Raw genomic sequence first — 25,087 nt, forward strand, 5'->3', positions numbered from 1 at the left:
TACTTCAGAATGTGTGCGCGTGCGCCCCAAAATCCTCATACATTCCAAACGAGTAGAGTGGTTGGATCTAGGATACGACTACTCAGTACTTGAGCAGCCTTGTGTCAAGCGGAAGCCTGCAGGTTTAGCGCCTAAAACGCTGCTGATCCGGTTCCTAAAGCGGGAGCCCTTGTTGTTCGCCTACTCCCACGACGCCAACAAATCCGAACTCTGTCTGGGACGCCCGCCGCCCACCGTTGCGCCTTGGAAACGACTTCTTCGTATTTGTGCGATCTGCGACTGCTCCCTGCCAGCTGCGGAATCACATGAACGACCGTCAGACGTGTGCCCTACGGCCCTGGCGCGTCGTGTGAATCCAAATCGCCTGTTCCAGCCTCCGAAGAGCATCGCCACGTCCTTCGGCAGTGCGCAATGCCTCTCGGTGCAGGCGTGTTCATGCAGCGATACATCTTCGAAACTGGGCCGGAATCTTTGCGTCTCCTAAAATACTATAGATGCTCTCATCAGTTCCCCTTCGACGGCCCGGATAGTGGAGGGGCGAGGCCTCGCCACATCGAGAGCTGGTGCATACACAGGCTGTTAGCGGTGAGCCTATTCTCTTCAATCATTAGCGAGATGTTCCTGGAAGAATGAACTGAACCGTCCCAGGAGCACAGGTTCTCCTCCGAAAAACACTGAGAACACAGATCTAGCCATAATTGCGCCTCGAGGTCTCCGAACGTTCTGCGCGCGCGTTCCGTGATGGGCCTCGGGTATCCGCGTCCTGAGATGGCGGCGAGAGTCATCAGCTCCCGCTAAGTTCTGCGCTTCTTCGGCGGCCAGGTGGCGCATCTGCGTGCTCCCGTGCACCATCTGAGCTGCCCCGTTGCGTATATTCGGAACGAGCTCGCGCAGACATCATAGCCCCCACCCTGCACATATATATGTGGCTCTCACGCCCGTACCCACTCGCTCGGAGCGAGCTTCTAGCCTGGCACTCCTGATGCATGTGCGGGGAGCACTGTGTGCGAATATTCGGGGTGTGCCCCTGATGCTGTGGCTTCTCGACTTCGAAGCTCAACTCCGACGGGTAGTTGAAAAGCACAAGAGCGAGCCCCTTGTGTGTCTCTGCCCCCCCCTCCCCCCATCTGCGCGAGGCTCTCATATCTGTCCACAGCACTCCAGCCGTCCAATAGTTCGCCCCTGCAACCTGATTTATCCTGTTACCTCCCGAAACTGTCTGATAGAATGAGAGGATTCAGGGTGAACCCCGGTGATAGGAAGAGGATCGTGTACATCAAGGGGAACCAAGACATGTTGTTGCGACACATTAAGGAGCCTAAGGTTCGTTTCAAGTTCGTTGTTATACTGTCTTAGCTAACTGGGGTTTTTTCTGGGTGATCTGTAGGATGGAGACTCGGATGGTCCCACGTTCGACGTTTGGGACTCGGGAGTCGACCTTCGCATCACCCCGACCATACCCCAGACGACGACGAAACCCCCGCCCCCCACCGCCCCATCTGGCCCATCGCACGCAACAGGCCCGACGGGGACAGCGGGTTACTCTCTTGAACATCGCCCTGGTACGCTTGGAGGCCCCCATTGGAGGGACCAAACCCCATTCTCAATCATCGATCCCGCCACACAACATGTAAGTGTATGAGATTCGTTCCTGATGGCATCTAGTGGCTGTTTCTTACCTCCCGCATTTATTAGCAACAGCCTCGTACTATAGGAAGACAGCAAGGTTGGCAGACCGAGTCGACTCTCTTCAACGCCACCGTTCCTACCTTGAACGAACGGCCTCACCTAGTCGCCCATCCGGGCCCGCCTCCGATGTATAACGATGGTTCGTCCTGGCACCCCATTACTCCGACGCCTGCGGCCCCGCACTCTGCCCTGGGTGTGCCGCCGTACGCACAGGTGGCGCAACACCCACCGATGGCGCCTCACGTCGCCCCGGCCCCGAGCAGGTCATCCGTCTCCGGCGACCACCAGAACCCTACCCGCCGTCCGCCTTCTCACGCGCGCTTTCAACCATATACCCGCACGCCGCACCAGTCCTCGCGCAAGCGGTCTTCGTCGCAGCCCTATGCCGATATCCTCCAACGGGACTGGGGCTATACGTCTATATACCCAGAGCACGCTGATGACTGGGCATCGCAGCATCCCGCGCCCTGGGGACCGCCCACAACAGGAACTCATGTGCAATGCGGCGGCTGCGCAGCATACCGCGCCCCGGAATCGGACGACTATTCCGGCCTTCGCCTGACCATGGGCGACGCTTCTGATTTCCGGGCGCACACCAAGCTCCAGGTACGCTCCGCATTACGCACTGCCACCTATGAGCGTCGAGGAGTGCATGAAGATCCCGCGCAAATGCCCAACCGCCAAGACGTTTGGGATCCGAATATCCTCTTTCGCCGCGGGTCGCGTCCTGAACCCCACTCCACGTTCAGCTCGGCGCACCCGGGCGCGGACGCCACACCGCCCATGTCTTTGGACTACGGTTCGAGCCGATTAGCGCCCTTGCCAGATTCCACGTCCTACAGGCCGGAAGGGGTGCGTCGTGGTCGAGCAGAATCTCGTCAGCGTGTCCGAGGATGCGCTATAGGCTCTAAAATACTGCTGGAGGACCAAAACCGTGCCAATGCCGATCATGGTCGATCATTTGCCGCTTCGTGAGTGCCTCCTGCGATATTCTCGATACAACGTAAATCTGAGCACATAATTTTGGACTTCAGTGCGATGTTGACGTACGTCCACGATGTGCGGGATGCGCCGGCAACGACTCCGAGCCTCGTAGGCGTCTCTTCCCAACTGAGGGATATCCTCCCGCCCTTCGGCAAGAGCAACATCGCGAGACAACCTCCGCAGGCTCCCCTTATACATCCTTACTCGCAGAGCCCCGCTCACACGGGTGGCTGGGCTGAAGAAGTCCAACATCCCGTAGCCGCGTTAGCTCCGCCCGCATATGCGCAGACGTCCGCAGCCGACGGTGTCGCACGCGCCGACAAGGTCCAACTTCTCGCCGGCACTACCTTCACGGCGCAGATGTACGAACCTACCCCAGCCTACATCGCGCGCCCAGAAGAGTTATACGCCACTTCGCCATCATGGTCCCGACAGTCGGCTTCGACATTGAGCTCACCAGACGCGAGACGCAAGACGGTCACCCACGCCCCCCAATCCCCCGGATCCTGGAACAGCACGTACTCTGCACTTGAGGACGCGGTGTCTTTTCCTGGATCTAGTGTAATCAACCCATAACAGACACTTTCTCCCAACAGTGTACACTTCAGTAGCACACTAAACATCGGACAATCAAATTGCATTTACGAATCGCCGCACATTTATTGATGCATGATAGTCCTTGAGACATGCTCCCTGTGTGCTATGGGCCGAAATAAACATCTAGTGTTTATATCAACCCATAGCTCGCCGGTGCATCCCCGAAGTGTGAGTCCATGGAGCCTGGAAGGCAGTACAAGCCCCACACATGCATCTGAGCCTGACAGCGATCTTTCCAAGAGTAGCTCGTGGCATAGGACCCCGGACAAGCATCAAATGGTATCCTTTGTAAGTGTACAGCTTGTCTTCCAACTCTCGATTGTTCCGATTGAGTACAGTGGGGACGGTTACAATGCTCCCCGGACGAGTCCACTATGTCATCAAGAGAATGTTGGTATCGCACCTGATTGTCCTTTCCCGCTACCTCGTCTAGAGATCCATGCAGTGGGGCCCATGTTAAGATTTGCTTCATAAGAGAATAGACATGCGCAAGGGATATCCTAGGAACAGGAGCCAAGAGTCGGAAGGGAGTGAGGGAAGCCCCTAGATCAATTGCCAGTGCAAGATTTGCGAATCGATCTTCCTGGGACAATCTGGACTTTTATTGGCGCTCGCGCAAACTGCCGAGCCTCTCCCAAACGACCCGAAGCGTATCAGAGCGTAAGTAGCATCTTGTTCGCCCAAGTACTGATGTCATCATTACCGTTGCTAAGTACACCTGAGCTGCAGGGGACATGTATGTCCGCATTCATACTGCAAACATATCAGCGGTGAGCTGTTGGAACTTTAGGCTCGCTCGCTCTTGCCTCATGCTCAGCGCTCTAGAGCTCGTCGCCTTTGCCTCCCCTGCACGATCCAAATCCTTGCTTCGTCTAAATGCGTGCGCTCTATGATGATTCATGTGTCGCTCTCCTTGCGAACATAAGCCCATCAACCTGGAGCCCCTTGCGCAATGACAGGCGCCTGCTCCGGTTCGTTGCTCGATCGTGATATCGAAGTCTGCCGCTGACTCGTTATCATGAAAGAGCACATGCTCGGTGCAGTGTCAAACTGCTCCGCATTCCGCAAAGACATGGCGCGGACAACGCAGGCCCGAGCGCCACAGCGCCCATGTCTTCGGACTACAGGGTGGACGAATTGCCGCCTCTGCCAGACCCTACGTCCTACAATCCCGACAGGGCGCGTCGTGACTCGGTGGTCGGCCAGCGTCTCCCCGACGCTCCCCAGGAGGTGATGTTCTGACGACGTTGCCGGAGAGCGGGTGCCAATGAGGATCACGGTCGACTATATGCCGCTTCGTGAGTGTTTCTTGCGATGCTTATACTGGGCCCGGGGTACAACGTAAATCTTAACAGGACCTTTTTAGCTGCAGCATAGTCGCAATATCGTACGGCCGCGCTGTGCGGGGGAAATTCTGCTCAAAAAGACTCCCCAGAGCGTCAACGACGTTTCTCTTCAGTCGAGGGCCGTCTCACCATCGCGCGCGACGTCGCGAGACATTCTTCGCGGGCGCCCCTTGTTAACCCGTACTCGCAAAGTGCTCCTCGCACGGGCGCGCTAGCCGAAGACGTCGACTATTGCATAGCACCGTGAGCTCCCTCCGCATATGCTCAGACGTCCGGAGTCGATCATGTCGCACACATCGACGAGCTCCCGCACGCGCAAGAACTCGCCAATGCCTCCGCTATCTAGCCGGAGTATCACCATCAAGGCTATTCCCCTCGTTGGCAAATAAAATACCCTGGGCCCTCGCAGTCTCCGCCGTCTGCTCCGACGTCTAGCATTTCAAGGGCGAGGCATCAGCAACTAGTGGCTAACGCTGTCATCCCCTTCCATATCTCGACTAGCAGGTACTCTGCACTTCAAGACGCAGTGTCGTTCCCAGTCAAAACTAGCAAACCCATACAACGTAGACACTCCCCTACTGGCGAGTTCCGTTGAACTACGATCAGAGAATCACCTAAACAGACATTATATAAACTCGAATAGCACAACGTGTACGCACCATCCAATCAGACTGCTCTCACGAAGAACACATACACTGTTTCACTGCATACAGTACCGCCTTTGCTCGAAGCATGCTTCCAGCGTGCTATGAGCCCCACTGAATAGTCAAAACTATTTAGTCAAACCCATAGCTCGGCGGTGCAGCCCTGCGGTATAGCCACCTCTCCAAGCTGGAAAGAGCATGGATACTCCGGAGCGTTCGTTCCATGAACAGAGCCGCTAAAGAGACACAAGCACGAGTAAAGGAGCTCACGTACTCTGTGCTTTGCGGCGCTGTGTTGAGTCCGGCGTACTTCACATCTATGACATCAATATTTGCGTATACGTAATCCCAAAAAGGGTGTGAGATCGAGTCAATGACAAGGTTCGTTTACTCGAGGGTCAGCACAACACCCATTTCCAAGGACATTGTATACATCCATGTCGAGACGCGGTGCCTGTGGGCTACAGGTTTGGCTGATAACCTGTGCTTTCAACATGACCCATAGCTCAGCAGTGCCGCTCACACAAGAGTGGAGACGTTATGGGAACGTATCTGTGTCTGCCGCCTTCGCCCGAAGCATGGTCTCCGCGTGCTATGAGCTGGGCTGCACATTATCAATGCTCAGTGCAACCCATAGCGCGCCAGTTCTATTCCCGGTGCATGGTTATATCTCCTCGCGAGACTTCCGTATATACATCAAGTGCCGCACTCCGCCGGTGTAATTCCAACGCGTTAGTCGAAGGAAATGTCTGCGCGCGCGCGTGTTCCCAGCCATCTATGTGCCGAATTCAGCAGCTTTTCCGTTTAAGATAACCCATAGTTGCTGATGCATTCCCGTCTTATGGTGATCTTGGAATCCCCGCTGTACAGGTGCAGACGTACTGTGCTGCACAGGTATTCCCCGGAAGTTTGCACGCTAAACGTCATAGTTGCCCTCGAAAAAGCACGATTGCAGCGAGCATACCCGTGGCTGGATGCCAGTTATCTTGCATCAGGATTGCGAACGCAAAGCCGCTCACTACTTCATGATAACATCGCGATGTATGGAAATCCTCCCTTAGAATTTAGCACTAGCGTCCACGCATTTGGCCTGCGCGACAGCCTCTCGTCATACGCGTTTGCGAGCCGTAATCTGTTGGGCTATGGATTCACGCTCAGATCGCTCTTGATCTAATCATGAACCCATAGCTCATAAGTAGTACCACAGGATGTTCGAAGGCGGCGCCAGCTCGCGAGCTCCGATGTGGCCAACAGGAGCTGGCGGCGATCTGGTCATCAGAGCCGCACCTGGCGCAGATGGGCCATCCTCAGGGCGATCGTCTGGCATGGTGACTCGCTAATGGTACGTATGTCCGGCCTTACTCCGGCTTGAACGTACGACAGCCGTGAGCCTAGTTTTTGCGGCTGTCGCGAGGGCCTCGACGGCTACCCCGTCTCCCGACACTGATAGCTCGTCGACGTCGTTGTGCGCGTCCGGAAGAGCACCTTCTTTCGGTGGCCGAACCTCACGACAAGACGGCGGAAGAGCCATCAGCATACGGGGCTCCTATATATGGGGCACCATTTTCCGGCTATGTCAAATGAACCCATAGCTCAGCGATGCAGTCCCGAGGGCTCAGATCAAGAGGTGGGGACGTGTAGTGACTAGTCAAGGAACACTACTTCATACCGTGCTTGCTGCTAAAAATTTTCCCTTCGAGGGAGGTCCGGACCCCCTTGAGTGCTTGAATGTGGTGGATAAGGGCGTCGACGGATGTGAGCGAGCCAAGTGAGGCCATAGCCGCGATCTGCATCGAAGAAGCCCCTGCCATAGGGCAAGAGTCAGGAAAATATGCGTAAGCAAGTGGCAGTATATACGTAGCCTAGACATAGTGCCGTGATTTTCATGCTTAAGGTAGCCATCGTCCAGAGAGCAGAGCAGAGGAGGAAGCAAAGCTGGGGACGGAGAGTGAAATGATGGCTGCAATCGATGCGTGAACACGCATACCCAATCAGGAACTGCTGCTTCCCGGCTTATTCCGGCGCACGCAGCCAACAGGTTTCCGAGTTCCTGCAACGAAAACACAACTTGGGAGTAGTCACGGGCGAAAGCCCGCAACGCCGATTCCACTTGCAGCAGTGAAGATTCACAATCCCGGGTAGGACAGGTCGTCGGTGTCAGCGCCGTTGAGATCCTTATAAAATGGGAGTGTGGGGTATCATTTAAGTCAGGCCGTCAGGGATGATCAGCGTCGGAGAAATCGAAAGGGACACGGTATCTGTATTCAAATCCAATACAACTCAGAGGCGATTCACGACGGTCGTGTGACGACATCGGCATGGATAGCACGGGAATGAGAGAGTATGAATTGAAAGCGGCGGTGTCATTTGTTGCGAAAGCGGGTGATGCATGATTCATGAAGTGCACAAACTTTGAGGGGAAGATCATGTGTCTCACGACGACGTTGGATTCGAGATACAAAAACGCAGACAACTAGTAGAATAGTTCAAAAAACATGCGAACCATTTCCCACCTTCTCTGAGCCCTCCTCCACGCGCACGTACTGCCTGTCGCATCCAAGTTCTTCTACACAGCTGTCTGTTGTCCTCCCGCATGCCGAACGCGCACGAAGCTCGTCGTTTGGCGTCATCGTCACTGGTCGAAGGTGGCCGTGGTGCCAGTGCTGGCGTCGTCGGAGTAGACGGATTGGGACGGGAGACTGATGGAGTGGGATGGGAGACTGAAGGATACGCCGCCAACAAGCTCGGTAGGCTCGGGGTTGAATGAGTCAACGCTGCCGCGGTAGCGCTCACGGAATTTCTTGATATTGCAGGTGGAAGGAGGGAGAGGGTGACTGGGTTGGATGGTGTTCATGGTGGGGAGGCGACAGACACGAAGGATGAGCGCGGTGAACCATTTGATGCGGACCCAGCTGCGCGGGCATTGGAAAAGCATGTACGTCGGCAAGGCGCCGTCGATTGGGCCGTGAAGGTAGCCGGCAAGCTCAACCATCTCCTTCTCCAGAACGCGCACGCATATGATACGAACGGACCAGGTGCGGTAACGGTATCCGTCGATGATGTCGATATCGATGATGTCCCCGACGCTGATGAGGGAACGTGGTTGGTCGCAGATGATGAACGTGTCTGGGGCGCCCTTCCGCATGGACTTTGAGGCATATGCCACCTCGAGGATATCAGTGAGATCGGATGAGGCTGTGGATGGGGGCATGGTGAACAAGGGCGATGTCGAGAAGGCAGACGAGCTGGCGACCAAGTGCGGGGACAAAAAAGTACGGTGGGAGGCTGGGCTGTGGGGTGGCGGGCTGTGGGTGGTCGGTGGGAAGGCAGATGCCGTTTACAAAGAATACTGATGTGATATGGAATCAGCGGGGAGCGACAAAACACGTTAAGCCGCAGCACCTCTTGGGAACCACTTGGCGACGGCTCAACTGTTAGCGTTAGCGTACGAAGTCTTAGGATTCAGAAGCACGGAGTGATGACAGTGACGGGCTGAGCACGCTAGGCACGATAATCCTGCTGTACGATCGCGGTCACGGAGACAGGGAGAGCGTGAGGAGTGAGTGACAATCAAGTTGGACATCAGTATTGCGTACAGGTGATCACCTATGCGTGTTGAGGGTGTTTGCACGCGTACACGTTACGAATCTAGCCAGATTCGAAGTTGTGAAGATTCGAATTGTGCATGTTCGGTGCGAAGTCGTCTGTCGGGGAAGGACTGGGGCAGGCAGCCGATAGCGCTGTTCTCACGCAGTGGCGGTGTTCCTGTTCCAAATTAGGAATGCGATAAGAATAATGCTAGCATGTCGACGGAGTGACGAAGAGCAATTACGATAATGTGCAGCACTTCAGCAGCTGCAACAAGGTATTTACTTTGAGCGATCAGGCGGCCGGTATCGGGACCTGCTCACGGGACAGACATGTATGCTTCAGATGCGCGGATCGGTTCCAGACCTCAGGGGGAGGTGGCCGATCGTGGGATACGCGGCGCAGTTGCGGGAAATGGGGTAGCCCATCAACGAAGTGTGCAGGCGTATAGCGGCGGTGGCAATACCAAAGTATGCGCGAATCTCGGGGAAGCTTTGCGGTGTGTAATAGAAGCCAGGAGTATGACGTAGTGAATACTGCTAACGGCGCTGACATCTGAACATTCCTCCTCAGTGTGTGGATCCTTCGTGTGTCCATTTCACTGGACCATACATATAGCGAGCAGGTCGGGGACCGAGTCCAAGATAAACGGGTCAGCCTGAGACACCGCCGCTTCACCTGATGGCTCAGTTCTACTACACGACTGTCGGTCGCCCTAAATTCGGATACAGGTCCGGGAATATGGTACGCAACTAAAAAGTTATCCGCTGTTACGTCCGTGTCTGCATGCTGACAGTAGCTATGATGCGTAACTCGCAGGTGCATATGCGTGCTGCGATCATCGACTTTTGTATCATGCGATCATCGACTTTTGTATTGGGTGAGTTCACCGTGGTGCGGCATGTCGTAAAATATGAGATCTGATCTTGCATTGACTATCGCATAGCTTGAAAGAAGGTACTGCAGACCCTAGCATGATGGAGAAGTCCGCTTACGCGGTTTGGCAATTGCCTATCAGCAGGTTTTGGGGTGCACACATGGGCGCGATAACAGAGCGCTTGCATTGGACAGATTAGCCGAAGTCGTCATAGATTAATTGGCAAAGCGGAGATTGGAGCAGGGCGATAGTTTTTACGTAGTTGAGGGGACGTGTGCTTGGGAAAGGAGCATTGTTTGAATTTTAAATCTGTTTATAACCATTGACCATCCACCAGATTTTCCTATACGGTAACCTCACCGAATCAGCTCTATACATGCCTGGATCTGCTCGCCGGTTTCAGGTGGGTCTGTCCTAAAACACTAATTTTATGGCTTGACTGCAAACCAACAATAACAGTCAGGCGACCGTGTTCTTTATTTGGAGGGTTCGAAGACGCGTACCGCAACTGTAGTGTCAACAGAGACGATTGAAGTGAGTGGTGGTTGGAATGCGGTGTCTGTTGGATCTAACAGGCATTAGGGCCAGGAGTTCGTGTGGGTTGTGGAAGATGGAAGTACACGGAGAACCAACGGGACTGTTGGCGGTGCGGACATAAAACTTCCGTAAGTGGTGTGTACGGCGCCCTTCACTGTAGTCTGACTAGTTTTAGGTGCTATGTGTTATACCCGATGTGATATCATTACGACATTTCCAAGCAGACAGCTGTCGGAGAGGTGGTATCATGCTGGAGAACGTTGGCTCGATGTGGATGCCGTGACGTCGGCACCGTATGGAAAATATGTAGATATACGTCAGCGCTTGGTAGGCATCTTCACGCGAATGAGAGGAAAATATTCCCTGTGAGGTTAATTCCGACAAAGCGCCAGCATATCGCAAAGTGTGGGAGGGAGCCGATGACGACACCCATTCCGATATTGAGCGTTCAAGATCTAGATGAGTACGGAAATGATCGAGGCGGCTGGCATCGGTACCGCATGTTTTATTGTGATTTCAGTGAGCAGAGCCATGATGGAAGCGCTTGGTGAGCACGTATATAAAGGCTGCGAGTGGACGGCCGTACAGATAATTGCGACGTACCGCTCGTTCTCATCATGGCTCGACACCTGCCTCTCTGCGTTGTATGCGGAACCTCTTGCATGTTACGATGCTGTTTATGCGTTGATGGGCCCGCTTTTTGCTCTGTCGCGCATTTCCGGGAGGTACGCTACATATTTTTTCAACATACGACAATTATATGGTTTTTTTACGCTCGGCTCACATTTAGTACTGGCCCATTCACCGAGGAGAGTGCGAAGAGACAAGTACGGGTCGCTACATCCAGGAAGAGGTGCCGCAAGTGATCGAGTCGTTCTCTGCGACATCGTCATTGGTGGAGGTCCACCGACACGGCGTGGTGGGCTACATAATGGAGGCACAGCATGGTGAGTGTCGGTTATGGCTTGGTAATATATCTCTAACGCTCACCTTTTAGATCAATGCGTGTTCAAGATTGTCGAATGCTCCACCGCGGTGGTCGACGGACACCTGTCCTATACCGCCCCCCACCTCGGGCGATACTTCGCTTACGGCCGCGGGGCGCATATCTTGCACTACGACGAGAGAAATCAGTATCTCACCAAACCGTACCATATCTTCTACTGCACTCGTTCGTTCATCCTGAACGGGAGCGGAAACCGTGCTATCGCGTCGCTGTTGGAGACCACGAACCACGAACTCACCTTGTTGTGGCCTGGTACGGTAGTCGTGTTCAAGTATTCCAGCAACCTGTGTACCGCATACGAGGACATGGAACAGGCGGACGTGGGCAACATCGCGGCACATTTTGCGAGGTTTGGACAGTGGCAACGCGCACGGCTAATGTAGATTAGCATTTTGTACTCGCTTGTGCATCGTGTTAACGTATGAGAAGAGTTCTATGTCTTCGTAGAGAATGCGCTGATAGTATGTGCCTCATGGCTATATAGGGTGTCAGTCGAAGCGCATATGTGGTACGCACATTAGAAATTATGCTTATATGGCCCTCCGCTCAGCTTGCATACGTTGACGTCGTCTTTGTGGCTGTTTTAGACTTAGTATAGGATACGGAAACGTTCCTGGTATTCGCGCAGAGATAGGGTCCAGTACGCGAGAGTGACAGCAGCGGAGTAAGGCGAGCGAGGTATTTTAGTCGTGTAGGGACGTTTGAGAGTGGTATCGCGGATATGAGTCTTGTATTCGCTGCACGAGAATATTCGTGGACAGAGGCGTTCTAAGATGAAGCGGAGAAGGAGTTAGCGCTCGTGCGCGCGCGGCGACACGTGTGACTGAAGTGAGTCGCGTGGTCGTGACTAGTCGTGTGTCTCTGGCGCCAAAAAAGTGCACATGCCCCAGCTGCAGGCTACGCGTGCTTCAACTCCTCCGCCCAGTCATTCAACGCCCTTTCATCTACTCTGCGAGGTTTATGGCGAGCACTCATCTCCGCACCCGCTCAGGTGACCCATCTTAACTCCGAGAACAGAGGCTGCGACGCGACGTCAGGGATAAAATCGAGGTAGATTCGCCATCAAGGTACGGGTGCTCCAACTGTACGTCTCACGCGATCCGGTCATTGAGAATCGTGTATACAATGTTGTATTATAGGGGCCAAAACCCAGCGAGGCGGCCTAGGCGTGCTAGCTCAGAACAACTCGCGGTCGTCCTCAACGCGTCTTGTACGTGTTTGCCGAGATACGGTGTCTTTGGGGCAGTTGGCGGCGACGTCTTGAGCTGAGTTCAGCGAGTGGGCTTGCTGACTGCGCGTCGTGCCAGCACCTGCAGTGAACGCTAGCGAAGAAGTATAGGCCGAAGACGTTCCCGCACGTCGCTGTCTGAGGTCTATGTTGTAGCTGTAATTGTCGGAGGGTATGCAGACCGTGACAGCGTCCGTCGTATATGCTGTCAAACGTGTCAGTCATCGCTGTGTGCTGGATATGTTACGACACCCACCTCGTCCCGTCTTACGCTGAAGCACCCAACGTCTTCGCACGCTTACAAAGAAAACGGCGGGAATAGCTGGTGTTAAAAATAAAACGCGAGAGCACTATTGCACTGCAGCGCACATCGAGGGGACTGCAGTAAGGAGAAGGGATTCACGGAGGACGATATCGTGGATGTCTTTCAGTATGAAGGCCTAGCTTCTGCTTTCGAGCGCTGGTGGGCAGATGTAGAACAAAGTTACTGAAGTCAGCGCCGAGGACGTAAAGCAGGCATCAGCGACAAAGACTGGAAACGCGCATGGCATTGCTGTGGTTGGCGCTGTTGGGAGAGATGGCTGGGAGTCCGTCGAGACCCTGAGATCTGAACGCAGTTGAAGTGAGCACTGTATGTCTCGCGGGCTGAGCGACGACTGACCGTGCGGGAGAGCGCTGCACGCGTGAGCGCGGCGTGATGGTCAGACTGGGCCGTAGCTTGTACCGGCCACGCAGAGCAGCGAAAGCGTTCTTGTGTTTCTCATCCAAGCTCACGACCTCGTTGTCGAGGTACGCCCTCTAATCGTGCCTAGCCTTCAGCGGACGGGCAGCTCGATCGCTTTGGTACACCCCTGCCGCACCCCCGCGAAGCTGATTTCGTGCGCGATCTCGTTTTGCAGCCTGTGGATCTGCTCCTCTTGTAAGCATGTGGTTCGTTCGCGACTCGGACTGTAGCGGTTGATAATCCGCGTCCTTGTTGTGCTATGCCATGTACGGCGCTGTGAGTACGATATCAGGTCTAATGCAGCCTATTCTCACCTCCAGCTCGAGTGCCAGATCACGGATGAAGTCGCGCGACACGTACACCTCGATCACATTCTTTATAAGAGAAGCGACCTGATGCAGAACGGAATAACAGGATGTAGGAGAGAGAGAGAGTACGCGGGAGAAACCGCGAGTGGTCAGCCGTGTGAATATCAGGGCGCTTGAATTGCTACACGTGCTAGAATAGGCTCTCGCACTCGAAGCGGGGTCTAGGTCGTCTACTCTGCTCTACTCTGTCAAAGCGCTGCGACGCGTTCTCCTCGCGACACTCCGCTCACCATCTCAATATGCATATACCTGCTTAAGCTTCTACATGCTACAGATAGCTCGCTTTGCGCACCTCTTGACCGTACCATGACCTTCTTGTATACGTCTCGTATCAACCTCGGCTTCCTCAAGACCCGGCCTCCAGTCGCAGCGCGGTTCGCCTATTTCAGCAGACTCGCCAGACAGTGTGTAGAGTACGGCGGGGCTGCTGCGGTGCGAGCAAAGTGTTACATTCGGGCCTAGAGTAAACCCGCGGTCGTGTTCGGTACTCAGCGCAGTTGGTGAGTCCTGTGTTCTCTCCTAATAGAGTGTGACGGCCCCTGCTGCCATAGCGCCGCGCTCCTCGTAACATGCTATCATAGCAAGAGGGCGTTGCGAAATGGAGGCACGAGGTAGCGGGTGATGTATGTGTACAACAAACGAGAGAGGGCGCGACGTTGGGTACCGCATGAGAAGCGGTCAAGCATCTTGCATCCGTTCTGCTACTTTGCGGTCGGCGCCGACGTTGAGAAGCAAGACTTATGCGTAGATAATCTGCGCCCATACGCCGATACGTTGAGAACTCAGACTGGTTGCCCTTTGGAGAGCAGCGTTGAAAGTCATGCGCATCATATTGTTGACGCGAACACGAGGCACCGCGAAACTACGCCAACTTCATACACGCAAGCCCATATCGACCATCAGGTTGTGAAGGAGGACTTCGCGGATGACAAGAGTCAAGCGCTGCGCGAGTCGAGCCTCCAACTCGCGCGTGTACGCCATCCAAGACGCGTGTAGAGCCTGCTCGCTGTCGAGGTATTCCCTGTCATGGAAAACTCGGACCGAGACGAGAGGGAGCGGTTGCTCGCCGATGCCGATGCATATGGTTATAGAGAGCTGAAGTAGGGATGTGAGCCACAGACAGTTTGGACACAGTGTGCAAACGTACCGGTCTATCCCGGTACGTGAAGATGTCCCCGAACTGATCGGGTTCATATGAGTAGTCAGCGTCGGCAGGTTCCAAGGGAGGGGGAGAGTCCGAGCGATCAGACATGGTAGCGATGCGCTTGTGCTTTCGTATATGGTGAGTGGAATGCATAGAAGGCGAGCGAGTAAACGAACGTACCGTCTGCTGCGAGAGATTCGAAAGCGGCGAAGCGGACGGAGAACACGCAAACAACCCTTCATTTTATAGCACGAACTATAAATGCTACAACCTGTCCGTAGGACAAAGCTGTCTTCGCTGTCGAAGCGTCACTATACGGTCGGTCGTCCACTTGACGCACTTGCTTCACAGGGGCACACAGGCGACGATCCTTTCCAGGATCGGTAGGACACGAGGCGAGTATTTGGATATCTCTGAGGTATGCTGATAGCATCGAGATCCACATCGTACGGCGTATCTGCCGATACAAGGAGATACAGGATGCTATCTTGTTATCGTAAGGCGTACAACTGATAGGACCATGTCATCGTTGGTTAGTAACCGGCCGCTCATCCGCGAGATCTGTGAGAACAGGAACGATCGCCGTCGGGCGGAGGATGCGATGAACGACAATCGCGTAAGGACGCGATAGAGTCGCTTCTTCTTTTAGACAGCCCGCACACAAGCAGCGTTACTCGGCGACTGAAGGCGGGACCACCTTAGATGACATTAGGAAACGGGCGGCATACCCGTTACACGCTCATGCAGCAGTAGCGTTCCGCGTGTCGGAACTGATATAAAATGCGACAGATACCCTCTCGTGGCACCCTGTATCAAACCGACAGCCGCATGCCCATGGACGCGTAAGTAGTCACTCGTACAGACGGCCCGTCGTGCTCACCGTATGATTTGCAGCATACCCATATCCGATATCGTTTCCGGGCCAGACGCCGGTTCAATAGACCAAGAGCCTACAGAACGGGCTGTAGACGCCTTGCCTTCCACGCCGCCGTCGACTCCCGTGGTCGTCGACATGCCGGAAGAGGTTTTGCGCGTACCGGTCTATTTAGAACTCGCCAGGCACAACTCCGTGCAAGTCAACATGCTCGTCGAAGTTGTACTGGCTATGTCGGCGGACGGCAAATTCGTTCAAGCGACGGCGACGTGCGACGAAGTCAACCCTCCCTTTCCACGCGTCGGAGTGTCACGCCACCTCTCGCTGACGACCGACGCTTCTATCTACGTGCCCAGCAACATCATGTACGCGCCCGTATATGTGGTAGTGCGCAGAATTCGCGGGCTTATCCTGCAGGTGAGAGAGATTGGTCTATCGAGGGAGGTTACACTTACATTTGCTTTTTTGCAGACACGGATTGCTATTCAGCTCACGTTCATCGAGTGGTTGCCTGGCGATAGGTCGACCTTCGAGGTCATAGCTGATATCAAGCTGCTGACCGAGGGCGTGATGGCTGCGACTCGGTGCTTGTATGTTGGTGACGCTTACGCTCTGTGACGCGATATAAGAAGGCACGGAAAGTTGGGGAGGTCGAGCCAGCGGATGTTACGTGACGGTATATCAGAGGGTTCAAATGTATGCTTTTTTACCGCGGTTATTTGAAGCGGATGCTGTACGACATTTGTTAGCGTCGCGCCCAGGTAGAGCGGGAAATGGCAAGTGTTTACATCCACAAATCTCACATCGCGGACGGCTGAGACTGGGTATTATGCTGCGCGACAGCCGACATACACGCAGGATTAACGCAGGTTGACGCAGGAGCGTCCTCAATTTCGCACTCGCCGACTGAAGAGAAAGAGTACTCTGGTGTGTCACTTTGACAAGGAGGAAGACGACGAGCTTACTACTGCGACCGTCTGCTGAGCGCGCACGCCGAAGACACCGAAGTGTGTACAAACACGATGACGTCATTCATTATCGGCCGCACATATCATTTGACCGTTCTGGGTGTCTATAGCAGAACACTGCTACACGTATGTTTGAACACAATACTTGAAAATAATATAATCTCGACGAACTCGATCGCGCGCGAATGCAGGCACTATATAAGACTGTCTCGTTGCACGCGATTACCCGGCGCACTCTTATATTTCAGCCTGCGAGCTCCACGTCTATTGACGCTTTCGCCGCCGGTCGCGCTCACGTCTTACGCCCCCGCTCTGGTCTCAAATATGAGTGCCTACAGCGGTCGCTCTCCCCTGCACCCTGACAAGTAAGGTCATCCACGAGCTTGCACAGCGACAGAGGCTCACATCGTTCACAGTTTCCCATCTGAACTCCTGCGTCACATCGTGCAATCTTGCGGCATTGTCGCCTTACTAGCACTGCGGAAGACCAACCGCGATCTATACGCGCACGTGCACGACGTCCTCCGCCTTGATCGCCGCAAGCTGCTCCTTCACTACGTGCCCAACCCCGAGCTGCTGTGGGAAAGTATGGACGAGACGAACGCGGTCGTCGGAGGGAGAAGCGCTCTGCTGTTTCTTCTACGAACTCAAGACGGGTTACCGGCTACGCTGGACATCTATGTCTCTTCTCTCCATGGGGACAGACTGGTGCAGCTGCTGGAAGAAGACCTCGACCTTCACTTGACTTCGGTCGAGGAGACGTGGGACAGGCTGCAACGCAACGTCGCGAAGGCGTCTACATTTACCGTATCCGCCGACCGTTTTATCACCGTGCACACATCAAAATCCATATCCCCCTTTGACCCCATAGCCATGTCACCTCTCACCGCGCTCATCAACTGGGTCTCGCCCCACGCCTTCGCATGCGGGTATCCAACGCTCACATTGAGACGGCGCACGCTCGCTCCCCCCCTTCGTCGTCGCGACTGGGCCCTCCGCGCGTATTATCGACAGCTGGACAACCTTCAGTTCGACATAGCATCGGAGCCTACGTCATGGGATGACTACGCCGCAAAGGTACCTCAACCCCCGAACCCAGCCTGGCGTGCGTGCCTACGACAGTGGTTCGTCTGCCCATCTCAAGGTCGCTTTTTCGGAGACGCGGGATCTGTCCTTACGATGTTCGATCTTGTCAACGCGAACCACTCGTATATGAAGCAGCGACACCAAGCTCCTTACGGTGTCACAGTAGCCTGGCGTATCCTAACATCCCACCGACCCTGTGATGGACCATGCAGCATGCTCGACCCCATCGTTCCGGAATCTCTACTCACTGTCCCAGTAGTGATAGTCGGCGATGCCTTCCAGTTACGCTCTATGCACGATCCTACCGCAATGTATGTATGATACGCTCGCCACGATACACTTAGACACGTATGCTTTTGTTTAGATAGACCTTACGAGTTTCCTGCGCGTTAACACAATACCAAGCTCATGTGCATGTAAATGAAGTCCCAATTTCCGCAGTGATACCGCGGCCGTGCGCGCACTACGATTCAAGTCACGCTGGCGAAGTACGGGCAGTACTGTGCCTAGGACGATAAGGCGAAATAGTGTAAACGCTTACGAGATGCACGCACCAACCACGCAAGGTACGCGATGAATCGATGAGGCTTGGCTACCCTGATCCGATGGTAACGCGTGCTCGGGCGGACACGACAAGACAATAGGAATTGATTCAGCGGCGTACACGCGAGAAGTACAAATCTGACATAACAGCCACTAGTTGGACAGGTGCACGAGCTGGGACTGGCCATGGGTAGAGGGAGGGCGATCCTGGTCTTCGTTGTTCGCTTGAGAAGACTCCGGGGGGAGGATAAGTTGAAGGGGTTCGGTGGTGCGGCGGTTTCGCGTAAAGACTTGCTGGATGTCGGCGTCGACGACAATACTGCCCTGCCATTCGAATAGGTATATGGCCATGCATATGACGAACTGAACAGCGTGACGCTATGTAAGGAGAGATGTAAACACGAGCTGGGACTGAGCGTGTACGCACCGGTGCCCCGCTGAGGGTGCGATGAGATACGAAAAGGAACATCGGACGATCAAACGGATCGCTCGGCCCATAGAACTCCATGTTTTGACGCCGCGGCGCGTCGATGACTACGTGCTGCAAGTACGGCAGTCGAGCGACAGACGACTTCACTTGGTGCCAGGTAAACACGGAGGATACAGAATCGGTGTCGGAAACTTTCACGACGACGTTGACGAGTAAGTGGCGCTGTAACGAGGTAAGGCGTGAGCGGTACCCAACCTAGAAGTGCACGCAATACATGCCATGAACAGCGGATCGGAAGGTTCGGCCAGTCGCTGGATGTATATGGGGAGCTCGAGGACAACACCGTGTCTTGGCGGAAGCGACATGGCGGAGGTACGTGGGGCGACGAGGTGGTAGTGCTGCGATAACGCTAAGCCTTAGAGGCATCCTCAACTTATAGGTCCCTGCGCGGTCACACACAAAGGAGAGTCATTAACAGCGAACGAGGTATCGCAATAAAACTGACCATTATGGGAACGGTTGATACACAGGAGCGCGAGTCGCATTATTAGCAGCGGACGAATGTTAATCCCGCTGAATGTGCGGCATCGGAGGATAGGCATGCATGCCGAAGTTCGATGAGAGCCTAACCAAAACGGAGGAATGAATGCTTTGCGCGCGTTCTAGAGTTTTACAAGACGACGGTAACGCGGTACGATCTGCCAAGACCTCCTACTCGTTCAAGGGGCCTAGCTAGTTCCTAGAGCGGCACACTTTGTTGCTGCGGCGGATCTGGTTGAGGATGCTAACGGAACGGCGTCAGCTCCGCGTATAATATCTCACCAAATCGGATACAAACATACTGGGAGACGATATACGGAACGAGCCGCTTGTCATGCTTCGTCAGGTTCACATAACCCTGTTTGAACATCGCGCGGCGTAATACGAGCATATCCCCTTCCCAGGGAACGTTCCGGTCATGGCGTCGTTGTAAGCGCCCCCGTCGATCCAGCGTCTTGGTGCACACAAAGACGATGTAGGTGGCCGCGGACGAGGACAGTTTCATGAGATGCCGGTGAACGAGTTGAGATCCGCGCATTATGCCGTCAAGAAGCGGCACTTCGAAGCCTTCATCGAAGTTGAAGTGTTGTAGGGTGACGAAGACAGCGCGGGGCCGGCTGCCGCTGACGCAGTATGCGCCCGTTATTTTTCTAGTCTGCACATGATCAGTTGCATCGGCTATACCATAAGAGTGTTGCTGACAAGACGTACTGTAGTGATCATGATGTCCGAGTCCGAGTCGAAAGAGCCGAGGAGAGGGTTTAACGAAATCGTAACACTCGAGCTGCTGTAAGAAGAATATGCTGCTCACTCGGGTGACTACTTATACTGACTCAATAGTATCCATGCCCACGGGAAAGGACATAATTTGGGACGAGAACGCTGGGCCTGGTTTGCAAATGAGACGGCATAGAGGGTAGAGGGGAAGACGACGAATGCATTCAAGCGCTAAAGTGCATCGCTCAAGCCGGCCCGATAATTTGCAACTATTTGGCCATATGGTTGCGCAGATAACCAAACATAGACACGATACGGGGCGCTCGCGTCCGTACGCGTCGTCGTCTCGCCACGACTGCTACGAACACGGGGTCCATCTGCTTATCGTCTCGTCAACCCTCCGATGGCCGTCTGTGTTATCAGATATGTTGCGCGTTGCCAGATATACCCCAAGATCAGCCAAATCGCCAGACCGTAAAATGCGAAAATAGGGAGTCTGCATTTGGAACCATACAACTCCTACGCTAATAGAAAACACGCAGACGGCAGGTTACAACGAGCCAGTGAACTTATCCTCCGAGGAGTGTAGAACAGCACGAGGAGATTTGAAAAGAAGAGAAACAGAGGTGAGACGGAAACTGCAGTACCAATTGTCTCCGATACGGGGTACCGCCCTTTCGTTCCTGGGCATGCGCACGCAATAGCTCTCCGCTAACACAACATCCCCGATGGCTAGACCAGACAGTCCTATCTGGCGCATGCCCTGCTTTGAGCCGAAGCTCTCGGTCGCGTCGTAGACGTCTTTGAAGAAGCACTGATCCGCCAAAATCAAGCATTGTCAGCAGACGACTCACAAGAACACAGCAGTTACGCATACCGGCTCGTGCAACCCGCTCGTCTCGTTGCGCGATGCTTCGAAGACGCCACTATCAAACCCTTCATGCACGTAAGCGACGCATCTCCGAATTAGTGAAACACTTACAAGGTCTAGGCCTCCCCATCTGTATTAGCTTAACCATGAAGGAGCTATCGATAGCACGCAAGAAACTGATCCTCAGGATCGTCTCCGCCGAGGGTGCTCGACCAGATATGCTGCACGACATATCCGCGACAGTCCCGACGACCCAAATCTTGATCGGGCGCATCGTAACCGGCTGGCAGAGGACGTGAGCGTTCGGCGGTGTTCCCCAAGTAGATGCGCGTGGTATCTGAGATACGGAGTATATGGCTAGCTCGTTATGGGTGAACTCGAGAAAGCGTCGGACTCGTCTGCAAACCTCGTTATCAACTACTCAGAGATAGGTTCACAGTCCGTAGCTTACCGCTGCATGTCCTCGGAAGTCCACGCGGGCATGCTGATGGCGTACGGGTCCAACAGCCATCCGACCGCACGGCTGGTGCGCGGTACCACTTGTCCACTGTCGGTACGCGTACGTGTTTGAGACCTATGATACAGAGAGTCAACCTCTCACGTCGGAACGGGAAGGCACAACAATACTGACTGCGTAACGACAGCACCTGGCCGAACCGGCAAACGCGTGTCGTATATGATGTTGGAGGACATAGTAGGAGACGGCGAAAGGGCGTACGACAATAGGTTGCAGAGTAAGTCGAGCATCCGCCCTCAATTTATATGATCACTTTATCCTCACCGTCTTATTAGCACCTTAAACCGCGAACATGATCCATACCGCATGCTGTAATCTCGCGTCACAGCATGTGAGGGTCGGCTTCGCAGTCCCTCTGTACATCAGGTGAGTCGCCTGGCGGCCTACATGGTCGGCGAGCGTTCCCACTATTTCGGTTATCGAAGTAGCGTATGTTGACGGTCCTCTTACAGTCGGCGTTGCGATCTCCATATCCGCATATGGGAAAGGGCGGATGGCAGTGAAAACATTTCTCCCGGCGCGCACACAACATCTAGATCTGACTACGATCCCGATCCGCGTTCTAAAGATGCAACGTGTAATAAGAATTTCATCCTGCTCAGCCACAGATTGACAACCTGTACCCTGGAACTTTGTAGTAGGTCGTGTGAAGCCATGATGCATGGCGCAATACTGACGATAGCCTTATCATAGGTCACTCGCCCTGCCTTCTTTGCGGGCGCGGTGGTCGTACGCACGGCCCAGCCTTCACTTGCCGCAGCAAAAACACAGTCGTAACTAAAGATGAACTAGGTGAAGATAAGCCGTTCACGTAACCTATACATTCTGACGCCACGACCCGATAAGACTATGGGTCCTGATATCAAGCGTTGTCCCTGCCTGATACGCTGCTATCGGCGCCCTCGTTCGTGCTCGTCGAAGTCGAGATGATCCGCGTGGTGCGTCTCACGGTTCTGAGATACCATCTGCCATACGCTTCGCGGACGTATACGACCAGAATGACAGCATACTAGAAGGTAATCGTCAACTCAATCAACACTCCGATACGACGTGGATAAAATCTCACCCCTCTGCCTTCTTCATCGATCCTCTTCATCCTAATCTTGATCGGACAGCGGGGGATGTTCCACGGGATGCGCACCTCGTACCCGTAGTCCACGCGGATGACGAGGTCGGCCACGGTCTCCGAAAAGGCCAGCGCGTTCGTGTGAAGGCGCCCGATGTACGACATCCCATACCGAGGCGAATTGTATAGCCTCCATGTTACGTCTTCGAATCCGCTGCCAGTGCTCTGATCATACCACATATCAGGGCCGCTCTTTCCGGGACGCGAGGCTCGAACCAACATACCTGACCGCTCATATCTGTAAGCGCAGTCGTTGCGGATACCTAGCCGGTGACTTATGTCAGCCACAGTCTACGTTCAAACACAGCCCAGACGGCGACCTTTGTGCAACGCAGTGTCGATACCGGCAAGAAAATGTGGGACGAAGAAGACGTAGAGGTGAGGTGCGAAGTGCAGGAATTGTCACTGGCTAACAGAATGCAGGAATCTGTGGATGCTCTCGTCATACCCGCCATCGGGGAGCCTTATATCCACAACTTGAAGGCCCAACTGTCAGATGGACGTCGCGAAGCACAGACGCTGGGCGCATCAGCATGTTCGGCGGCCCGCACCATATCAGTACAGCGGCCAGGTGCCTACGGGCGTGTAGCAACGTTCGCGATATGGCCAGTATCAGCAGGCCAGGGAGGCCCACTTAACCGCTGGGTATACAGTCTTATCGGCTCCCCAATCTACCATGGGAAGCTGATCGTAGCCGGGGTCGACTCTAACTTCGACCTGGTGTCTGTAGAGAACGGGGACGTTCCGGCAATTAAAAGAGCCGTACAAAGGTGAGCTTCATTGCGGTACGTTTACAGCAGTAGCGTACTCATCCTAACTGACCGGTAGACTGTTCGCAGATGATTAAACATGTTAGTTATACAACATGTACGTAGTAGTGATGCATACCGAGCGTGGCAGTATCGTAGCCTTCCACATCCTTCGTTGAGACGCGGTCGGACCAGAGATGGGCTACAGACGCCTTGCCGCTTGCGACACGCAAGCATGCGCTGACCGCGTCATAATCCGCGATCGTAACGGGCGTTCTGTGAACAGCAATGGCATGGGGCGATATGCCGTCTTATCAAGGCTCGTTGCAGGCGCTCGTTTCAGGGCAGCGCGCTATAGGACAACGTCCATAACAAGATCAGCGGAAAAGTAACCAATCAGTCCACACACACCTGCAGCACGCATGGGTACCAAGATAAACGGTGTATGACATCTATTTGTTTTGGCGCAGGTAGGGCCGGATACAGAAGCTCTATGACATGCTAAGGAAAAGAGGTAGAAACAATTTATGACAATCACGAGACATGTTCGGAGCGCGAAGCTTTCTACACAACGGGCGCGTCCCCACCATCAGACGATGACTCGCTCTCGACGTCGTCGCCGCTCTCGTGCAGACGACAAACGCTCACGATGTCAAAGCGAACCCTCCAGCTACCCCATTCCGTGAGGAAGTATTGCGCCTTACCTGTCTCGGAGTCAGCGCGGAACCGCACGATCTTGCACTCGACGAGAACGAGGTCGCGGTAACCGATGTCTTTGGCTGACAGCTTGCGCATGATGCTCTTCGGCCCGTAACGCTCTGAAGCGTCGTAAACACGGGCGAACTCGTACGGCTGCGCAAACCCGAGTGAGGAACGGTGCGTGTATCGCGCAGAAGATGCGACTCACAACAGTGTTCCGAGAGCTCTTAACTCGGCGCGTCTGACGCCTGCCGGCCTCGATGATGCCGACTTGCAGCTCCTCGGCTGAGAGCAAATACAAATCAGAACAATATAGCAAGACAAAACAGCGGCGCATGAAATTCACCTTTCTTGACATTGGCCGCTAGGCTTCTGATAATCCTGTGTCCAGTCGCGACGTCTGCGTGAAACATCGGCTTCACGGCGACCCTTACGAACTTCTGAGGCTGTTCGAGCTCGTTGAAAAAGGACGCGTTCTCAACCTCTCCGAGGATGAAGGTCACGATGGGCTTCCCGTCGTTACACAAGACGTCGTCTAGTTTGTCGTCCCTCGGACCCCACTTCGCCGAGCGAGGCAGTCGAGTAAGACCGTATCGGTTGCTTGCAGCGTCCGCCATCGTGGACAGATTCCGCACACGGCTATAAACAGATGTCAGCTTAGAACGCGAATACAACACGTGCGCACTTACTCGAGCAACTCGTCAGGGTAATCCAATCCAAACGGACTGGTTGGCCACTCTGGAGAAGGAGCTCGCTTGGTCTTCGAGCCGACTTGACGGACCGGCTTCGGATTCACCGACTGAGGGTCTTGGGTGTTGCGGGTCTCAGGGAGAGTGGTAGAAGACGCAACGCTCCCAGAATCGGGTGTAGATGATCTTTGCGTAGGGGGTGGTTGAGACGGCGAGCTGTCGTTGGAAGAGGAGCTCGTCGTCTGGGCGGGTCTATCGTCGAAAGAAATCGGTCAGCTGATGTATCAGCGCGAGACGAAAGCACTGACGGCACGTCCGAACTAGCGAGTCTGCAACGAAGCGGTATGCATTAGCAAGATGACGCGCTGCAGAACCAGAGACTTACTGTTTGCTACCAGAGGAAGTGTTCTTGCGTTTAGAAGGCTCGGATGCAGCGGAAGGCGTTCGCCCCTTGTCACGAGAGTCTCCGGTGGCCATTAGAAGGGTTGGGGAGCGGATGCGATTCTGGGACCCTACCGAATCGACCACCACCTTTTTAAACTGACA

The 25,087-nt window shown here is 54.3% G+C and overlaps 7 protein-coding genes across 7 annotated transcripts; 3 read left to right on the forward strand and 4 right to left on the reverse strand.

Moving 5' to 3' along the window:
- Positions 1-982: 982 nt before the first annotated feature.
- TRAVEDRAFT_20456 (uncharacterized protein) lies at positions 983-3,249 on the forward strand (the record flags this gene model as incomplete). Its single annotated transcript, XM_008039913.1, has 7 exons — positions 983-1,099; positions 1,165-1,323; positions 1,388-1,630; positions 1,696-2,295; positions 2,439-2,541; positions 2,594-2,660; positions 2,724-3,249. The coding sequence occupies 7 exons, from the start codon at positions 983-985 to the stop codon at positions 3,247-3,249; spliced, it is 1,815 nt and encodes a 604-aa protein (XP_008038104.1).
- A 4,430-nt stretch (positions 3,250-7,679) lies between these two features.
- TRAVEDRAFT_72028 (uncharacterized protein) lies at positions 7,680-8,471 on the reverse strand (the record flags this gene model as incomplete). Its single annotated transcript, XM_008040521.1, has 1 exon — positions 7,680-8,471. One exon carries the CDS (start codon positions 8,469-8,471, stop codon positions 7,893-7,895), a length of 579 nt encoding a protein of 192 aa, XP_008038712.1. The 3' UTR covers positions 7,680-7,892.
- A 2,408-nt stretch (positions 8,472-10,879) lies between these two features.
- TRAVEDRAFT_20458 (uncharacterized protein) lies at positions 10,880-11,651 on the forward strand (the record flags this gene model as incomplete). The annotated part of the gene is made up of 3 exons (XM_008039914.1): positions 10,880-10,906; positions 11,053-11,209; positions 11,260-11,651. The coding sequence occupies 3 exons, from the start codon at positions 10,880-10,882 to the stop codon at positions 11,649-11,651; spliced, it is 576 nt and encodes a 191-aa protein (XP_008038105.1).
- Positions 11,652-13,015: 1,364 nt separating this feature from the next.
- TRAVEDRAFT_47608 (uncharacterized protein) lies at positions 13,016-14,840 on the reverse strand (the record flags this gene model as incomplete). The annotated part of the gene is made up of 5 exons (XM_008040152.1): positions 13,016-13,103; positions 13,158-13,294; positions 13,357-13,404; positions 14,468-14,683; positions 14,736-14,840. 5 exons carry the CDS (start codon positions 14,838-14,840, stop codon positions 13,016-13,018), a joined length of 594 nt encoding a protein of 197 aa, XP_008038343.1.
- A 904-nt stretch (positions 14,841-15,744) lies between these two features.
- TRAVEDRAFT_47609 (uncharacterized protein) lies at positions 15,745-17,981 on the forward strand (the record flags this gene model as incomplete). Its single annotated transcript, XM_008040153.1, has 4 exons — positions 15,745-16,023; positions 16,078-16,196; positions 16,913-16,939; positions 16,991-17,981. The coding sequence occupies 4 exons, from the start codon at positions 15,745-15,747 to the stop codon at positions 17,979-17,981; spliced, it is 1,416 nt and encodes a 471-aa protein (XP_008038344.1).
- A 375-nt stretch (positions 17,982-18,356) lies between these two features.
- On the reverse strand, positions 18,357-21,454 carry TRAVEDRAFT_20459 (uncharacterized protein; the record flags this gene model as incomplete). Its single annotated transcript, XM_008039915.1, has 10 exons — positions 18,357-18,527; positions 18,631-18,888; positions 19,387-19,417; positions 19,476-19,828; positions 19,885-19,960; positions 20,538-20,704; positions 20,768-20,826; positions 20,873-21,159; positions 21,213-21,335; positions 21,393-21,454. The coding sequence occupies 10 exons, from the start codon at positions 21,452-21,454 to the stop codon at positions 18,357-18,359; spliced, it is 1,587 nt and encodes a 528-aa protein (XP_008038106.1).
- Positions 21,455-22,140: 686 nt separating this feature from the next.
- TRAVEDRAFT_20460 (uncharacterized protein) lies at positions 22,141-25,018 on the reverse strand (the record flags this gene model as incomplete). The annotated part of the gene is made up of 14 exons (XM_008039916.1): positions 22,141-22,287; positions 22,345-22,569; positions 22,629-22,667; positions 23,080-23,128; positions 23,227-23,233; positions 23,293-23,372; positions 23,399-23,505; positions 23,565-23,654; positions 23,802-24,005; positions 24,061-24,137; positions 24,199-24,491; positions 24,542-24,793; positions 24,850-24,870; positions 24,927-25,018. The coding sequence occupies 14 exons, from the start codon at positions 25,016-25,018 to the stop codon at positions 22,141-22,143; spliced, it is 1,683 nt and encodes a 560-aa protein (XP_008038107.1).
- Positions 25,019-25,087: the final 69 nt, after the last annotated feature.

The sequence above is a fragment of the Trametes versicolor genome, assembly GCF_000271585.1.
Source record: "Trametes versicolor FP-101664 SS1 unplaced genomic scaffold TRAVEscaffold_6, whole genome shotgun sequence".
In the NCBI taxonomy this organism is placed as follows: domain Eukaryota; kingdom Fungi; phylum Basidiomycota; class Agaricomycetes; order Polyporales; family Polyporaceae; genus Trametes; species Trametes versicolor.